Source organism: Fundulus heteroclitus, unplaced genomic scaffold (assembly GCF_011125445.2).
Source record: "Fundulus heteroclitus isolate FHET01 unplaced genomic scaffold, MU-UCD_Fhet_4.1 scaffold_664, whole genome shotgun sequence".
NCBI classification, from domain to species: domain Eukaryota; kingdom Metazoa; phylum Chordata; class Actinopteri; order Cyprinodontiformes; family Fundulidae; genus Fundulus; species Fundulus heteroclitus.
The window spans coordinates 58,662-65,842 of NW_023397104.1; the positions used below are offsets into that span (position 1 = coordinate 58,662).

General features: G+C 40.3%; 1 protein-coding gene across 1 annotated transcript; it reads right to left on the bottom strand.

Annotated features, from left to right (window-relative positions):
• Positions 1–3,062: 3,062 nt before the first annotated feature.
• On the bottom strand, positions 3,063–4,357 carry LOC118561552 (sodium-dependent phosphate transport protein 2A-like). The gene is made up of 2 exons (XM_036133719.1): positions 3,924–4,357; positions 3,063–3,816 (listed from the first exon to the last, which is right to left on the bottom strand). The coding sequence occupies exon 2, from the start codon at positions 3,751–3,753 to the stop codon at positions 3,211–3,213; it is 543 nt and encodes a 180-aa protein (XP_035989612.1). The 5' UTR covers positions 3,754–3,816; positions 3,924–4,357; the 3' UTR covers positions 3,063–3,210.
• Positions 4,358–7,181: the final 2,824 nt, after the last annotated feature.

Genomic DNA, 7,181 nt, shown 5'->3' on the forward strand with positions numbered 1-7,181 from the left:
CTAAAACTCTGCATCACCGGTTGCTCAAATCTGGGATTACAGTCCATTTGTTATCATTAATAACAGAGCGATTCAGCTGCTCAATGAATGACCATAATGCATTATCTATTTCACATACAGGCCTACCCTTTTTTTAAATTTGGACATTGTCATAAAATGTTCACATAGTCTAATTTGGCCGGCTGCAACAAAGCAGCACCTGTCTGTGGGAAACAATTTGCGTCAACATCAACATTTTGCTGTAGGATCAGCATTTGTCACTGGACCAGACCTGCTTTATAACAGGAGTGTTACTGCAAACTAAAGTTGTTGACATTTCCTGAACACATGATCAGTTGTTAGTCTGCAAATGAGAACAAAGCACATATTCACACAATCTGCAACACCTCCTAAATGAAATGTCCACACTCACTCACTCACTCACTCACTCACTCACTCACTCGGTAAGCACATGCAAACACAGCTGAAGACGCAGACTGTACAGGACACACAGACGGGTCTTTGCAGACAAGTTTTATGTGAAGATGTGCTACAGCATCTGTGTGAATTTATTGACCTATAAACAACCTCACATATGATTTTTTTTTTAAACACACAGATGAAATTTGCCTTTGATGAGCCCCACGTCGTTTATGGCTGTTTGGATTCAGGTTTTGACTGATCTATTATCTATTGCTGAATCGCTGTAAATAAAAAACGATTACAGCAAAAGAATAATAGACGATCGCAAAACACTAACGCATGGTGAAAACTGTATATATATATATATATATATATATATATATATATATATATATAGAAATACAGGGTAATTGCAGTTCTGCAGTTTCAGTGCAACAGGCTAAAACACGGCGTGATGGTTTGCACATTCAACATTTTACATGACTAGTTCACCATCCTACCATCACTGAAACGACTCAGTTCCCTGAACCTGATTTTGTTCACATCACACCACTTATTATAGCTTTTTGGCTCAGTCCAACACTTACTGGTGCAGCTTTTCTCTATTTTCTGACCTCAGTGAGTAACTCAGTAAACAGAATTCAGGAGGCAGAGGCGCTGATGCTTTCAAGCCCTCAGCTCCACGTCCTCTAGCTGCTGTTTTAGCATCCAAGTCCCCATGGTAATTTTTCTTGAGATTTTTCTGGAGATCATTTGATCAAAATTGAATTTCCAAACCAAACAGTATGTGTGTTGGAAAGTGCAACCAGTCCAGCAGGCAGCCAATAGACGGAGGTTGAAGATCTTTTTTTGCAGCTGGAGCTCATTTGCATCCTGGCCTCGTCACCCTTTGATGGATGTCACTTCCATCTATCTGCACTTTCATGTCTCCCAACCCTTATATAAACTCCTTAGAGACGGTTAAATTGTTAAGAAAAAAAGTGTTCCTTTACTACCATTGTGTCCTAATTTAGTAGGAATCGTTACAAGAGTTTCATGTCTGTTAAACATCTGTTTTGATATTCAAAAGTCGTGATTATGTCACTGCAATAAAAATATGAAAATGCTGGATCACTTTGTCTATTTCTAAATTGCTGTTTTTTTCTTAAAACAATGCTAATATTAAACAATACAAAAATATTATTGCCCATTTAAAATGTTTAATTCAGACAATGGGACTGCAGATGCAAATTGCCCTTTAGCTAACTCTGGTACAATGCATCAAATGGTAACATTATTTTTAATTATACATGGTCCCTTTTAAATAAACTTAAAAAAAAAAGACAACAACTGACAATACCAAATTAAATGTTCAGTTCTTTATTAAGAGATGTTGATGTATCCATGCCCAGTCTTTTTTTCCATTCTCTCTGGAAAATAATATTATTTTAAGTGCACTTAAACACTAAAAGACATGCACACTTTACTCATCAATGAAAACAATTAACAAAAATGTGTTTTCCATACAGGGGAACCCAATCCAATTTTAGCAAGTAAAAAAAATAAAAAATACACACTTCAGATCTCCAAGAAGCTTAGAAATATTATTTTTTTGTCATTTTGTAATCTTAAGGCACATTTTTGATGGTATAAATACCTCTGAGAAAGATTGTTGAGAAACCATGGAAAGGACAACTTTGGCATTAATCCAAACAGTTTAATCTGGTTGAGAAATGAAAGGTTAAAAACTTCCTCACAAACACATCCACTGTTTAAATGTGGTTGAGAAATTATTTAGGGCAACTTTAATTGGTTGACCAAACTCTTTTTGGTTTAAGGTAAATTTAAGGAAGATCATATAGGGTTGAGAAAGCCCTATTTTAAACGGGACATATCGAGAAAAATGCACTTTTTTTGCCCTTAAATACATTTTGTTGTGTACTTGGAGTCACAAGGAGAAAGCCAGAAGATTCAAATAGTTTGTCCAGGAGCTGCATAGATATCTTTACTTTTTTCATGGTCATAATTTTCCAGCCATTCAGTTTTCTTAATTTCTGTTTTTTTAAACTATTATGTCACAGCATTTGCTGCAGAATTGCTTAAAAAAGTCATGGACTTCCAGCTTACCAGTCTCGACAATCCGCCATTTTTTTTTCTCTGAGAATTTTGTAGTCCAAGCTGAAGGATGTCGAAGGTACAAGTAGATAATTCATTGGTTGTTCATTACACCGTACCCAAGCATGTAACAGAAATGGGGTGAAAGGGGACACACTCTGTGACCTAGAAGGAGGCGGGGTTTGAAGTGCCTCATTTGCATTTAAAGAGACAGCAACAAAATTAGTTGCTGTCAGACGAACCCCATAACAGGTGTAAAAAAGTGGAAAATATGGGGTAAATTGACAAAGAATTCAGACCAAAGAGTTGCATTTCCACTTTATATAGGCCACGTCTGGATGATTAATTAAATTTGAAAGGAAGAATTGAAAAGTATTATAAGTCCTCTTTAAACATTTTTAAAAAAAAAGCCCCTGCCATTGGCAAACACACAGAGGGCATTTTATGCTGGTGTTTTGGTACAGAACATTAGAGCTGACTTTGGCCCATAGAAAAAGCTTCTCTTGTGGAAACGCAGGAATAAGGTTGAAAAGATGACACCACCTCCCCAATATGTCACAGCAACAGCATACACGATAAATGAAACAAAGTAACATTTCATATTGACCAATGTATATTTTGTGTGACTTAAGTAAAATGACATTTCTATTTTTTCATTATTATTTTTTGTGGAAATATTCAAAGGTGAGTACGAAGTGAAGTTTATTAGTCAAACTAGAGTGGAGTACTGTTGCACCTCTCCAAGCCTTTTAATTTAAAGACCGGCACGCCTGGTCTGATTTCTTCCAAACAGTCCAGAACTGGGTTATTGTAAGTCAGCTTTTCTTTCCTCTGAGACGAAGCAAACTCATCCTGCATTCTGACAGACGACGTGTGAGGTGTGATCCGCTCTTTGTCCCCCTCCTCGTCGTTGCGACCCGCCTCACGGGCGAAGCTGCAGCAGACAGTTGCCTTGGTGATCAAGCGGTCAAGGGGTTTGAGGGAATGCATCCACTTGGGCAGGAAGTCCCAGGACCGAAGTTTGGCCGGCAGACGCCGGGGGCTGTGAGCCTGCATCGTGTTAACTGCAGCGATGAAGATGGTGACACCCAAAAAAGGACCCCCAACTCCAGCCATCACCCGCCAGCCAGCCATCGAGAGGCCGAGCACAAGGGACGGTAGGAGCAGGAAACAGAGGAGGAGGTAGAGGACGGCAAACCAGCGGTATTTGGCAGTGCGCTCACCCAGAAAATAAGCCATCCTTATGGGCAGACGCATGAATGGGACAGGATACCACAGCAGGATGCCAAAAACATTGAAGAAGAGGTGACAAAGAGCAATCTAGATGCAAAAAAATACAAAAACAGTTGAAAAGGACCAAATATGCCCTTTTGTATATGCACATTTAACATGAAGTTATAATTGCATCTAATAAAAGAGAAGCAAACCTGAATAGAAGCTGCTAGTTTGTTCCCAGGACTGGCCAGAGCTGCTAGTAAGGCTGTGGCTGTGGTGCCGATGTTAGAGCCCAGCGTGAGAGGATAGGCCCGCTCCAGACTGATGACACCAATTCCTAGCAGATAGGATAAGAAACATGCTGTGTAATGGGAGAAAAACAGCAGAAATGAACCCGTAATGGCTGAATAATTTTCACTTGCGCTTTTGTTTTCATTACATAATCCTACAGCGAGGTAACGTAGATTTCACTGGGAGCCAGAGAAGAAATCCAATATGCAGGACAAGCAGAAATCTATTTTTGTATTAAAAGCCGTTTGTGGCTTTACATTTTAAGCTTGCTTAATTACCTCTCTTGGAAGTGGGGATTATTCTGATCTCATATTTATCACTGTGTGGCAGGCTGATGACTCAGTCATTGCTGATTTTATACGCTTCCTTTAGCCGTCCACAGACTCAGTAAACGCAGGCCGACATGTAGCCTTATTTCTATCTGCAGATCCAACATAACATAAAAATCTGGTTATAAAAAAAAAAAAAAAAAAAAAAATAGAATAGCTCCTAAATAACAAATGTAGTGTGGTAAACCTTCTCCGTGTACAATTTACTGCTTTTATAGTAAATGTCTTTTTAGAGGTTATGGTATTAAAATTTATATCTAGATACAGAACGCAATGGCCTTGGGAAAAGAGCCCAGTTTATGAGCTATCATCTTTCCTTTCAGTAAATTCTTCAAATCTGAAGAATTTACTGACTTTAGAGACGTCTGTGCCTTTGTGTTCTTTGTGATGTGCTGTTTAAACCTCATAGACTAGACTAAATAGATCAAGCAAACATGTTGCTGTAGCCTTTTCCAACAGTATAATTTTATTAAGCAGTAAATATCTCAAAAACTTGCACTAAAGTCAATAACAATTTTGAGGCAAAATACCAAGAAGGAAAATATGATGTATTTTGATAATGGTATCTTTAATGTTGACTCCAGGTCCAAACCAGCCGTGATGTAACTGAACAATTTCAGTCAAAAACAACTACGCTTGGGGTGGGATTAGCTTTAGTTTTGGAGTCTATGTGGGAGGAGGTTGATCCATGTTAAATGCTCTAATATCTTGTGGATTTGTAATACAAATGCACTTAATAGGACAAAAGAGAAAACACAATCAAACATGAAAGAGTGAAAAGGTCAGATTTATAGGAGATTTAACCTAATATAAACAATTTTTGCTGTGTAGAAGGGAAGCAATTGTGTTACTAGTACATCATTTAAAATTCTAAGAACCAGTTATTACTTTTGGTGGTCACTGAGTTTGCTTAGCTTTTTAGGTGATGATTGGGAGTTCAGTATAGAGCAGGTGATATTCCGACTACCCATCTTAAAAAAAGCCCACTCAAGTGCTTCCCCATCTCTTTGTTGTATCACATGGGAATTTGCTCCATTTCTTATATTCTGCAGCTAATTCATTTTCCATGTTTTCACAGAATTTCAAAATCTTATGTTTTTGTCATGCTTTTTGGAATTTCAGCATAAACATACGGTTTACCAGGAAAACAAAGCACTTTTTTTTTGCAAAAGTTTTCATATTTTGAGCCTTTAAATATAAATCTATTAAATTCTATTCAGTTTATTTGTATAGCACCAGTTCTACAACAAAAGTCATAACAAGGCAGTTTACAAAGTAAATTATACCAAATCATGCAGGCAGATTGATTAAAAACTATTCTATCTTTAAATGCTTGGTGGTGGTGGGGGGGGGGGGGGGGGGGGGTGGGGGTGGGGTTAGGGCCCGAAGTAAGTATGGTACCAGGTAGATCAGGATTTGAATAGTGGTCCCGCCCCTCCTATCCTGATGATGGGGTCCACCCTGTGGATCTGGATACCCTTCTGGTATAGGATGTGTGTGATGAGTGCGAGTGTGTGCACTGTGTCCTTTTTTGTGGGTAAGAGTGTTTGCATGTGGGGGCACTTGGGTGGGGACGTGGGAATGTGACTGTGTACTCGGTTTTCTGTATGTCTTTTTGTCAGGTTGGGTTTGGACTGCCCCCTCTCCTGGGACATCTCAGGTCTGTGATTTCGGCTGCTGTAATTACTTCCATCCACTTTTGCTTTTAAGGGACACGTTCTTACTGCCTTTCATGGCAGTCTAAAATATGGCTGGTGCGGAAAAACACTAGGTGGGGAGCCTATCCCCCCCCTGTCCTGTTGGCTGGCACCTCAACCTGCTGGTGCGTTGGTGGTCCTCGGTGTCCAGGGCTGGGTGCTGGCTCACTTTGGCGGCTGCTTCCCAGGGCCTAGGATCCCGTGGCTCTGTTGCCCCCCCCCCAGAGTGCGGGGAGCCGCTGGGCCTTCGGTCTCTGGGCTCATTGCTGGAAACCACTCCACCATAGCTGGTTGCTGGCAGAGCCTATGGGTCGTTGCCACAGCTCCTGTGGGCTTCAGCACTGTGACTGTTGGGGGTTTCCTGGGGCTCCTCTCTGCTCTTCCCTGGGTTGGGGGAGGCAGCTATCCTTGTGTTTGGCCCTCCTCAGGCACCTTTACTCTGGGGGCTCTTTCAGGTATTTGAGGTTCTAGTTTCACCAGTGTCTGCCTCTGCGCCCTGGGGGACAGGTCTTTGGCTCCTCACAACCACTTCTGAGCATTTTTCGTATTGATAAACCTTACATATACAAGTGCATACTTGCAAACATCTGCAGGTGCTTGGATTCGGGTGCTTATTGAATCGCTTCTATACAGAAAAACCCCTATTATTAGCTTAGCTATCACTTTATACATCTCATATTAAATAATACTGTGTATTTTTCAGTGATGTTATCAACACATACATACATACACACACACACACACACACACGTGTAGAAGCAGACTGAGAACATTATCTTGTTCACTCCTTTTCCACTCCTCTTAATGCTACACTGCCAAGTGTAGCATTAAATGGATTAATGCAACAAGCAAACAAAAAACAATTCTATCTAAAGAAATCCTTCAGATTATATCAGGTCATTGACAAGCAGCATTCACTCCTCCTGGATCAAAATGTATCCACATGAACAGTCACTTGCATTGTGTCTTTGCAGCATCCCTCATACCGAGCATGCCTGTAGTGACAGTGAGAGGAAAACCTCCCTTTAACAGGAAGAAACCTCCAGCAGAACCAGGTTCAGTGTGAATGACCATCTGACCACGCCGACTGGTGGTTTGAGAAGTCAGATCATACCAGCACCAAAAACAAAGAAGCACTGATCCAGGAGTACTT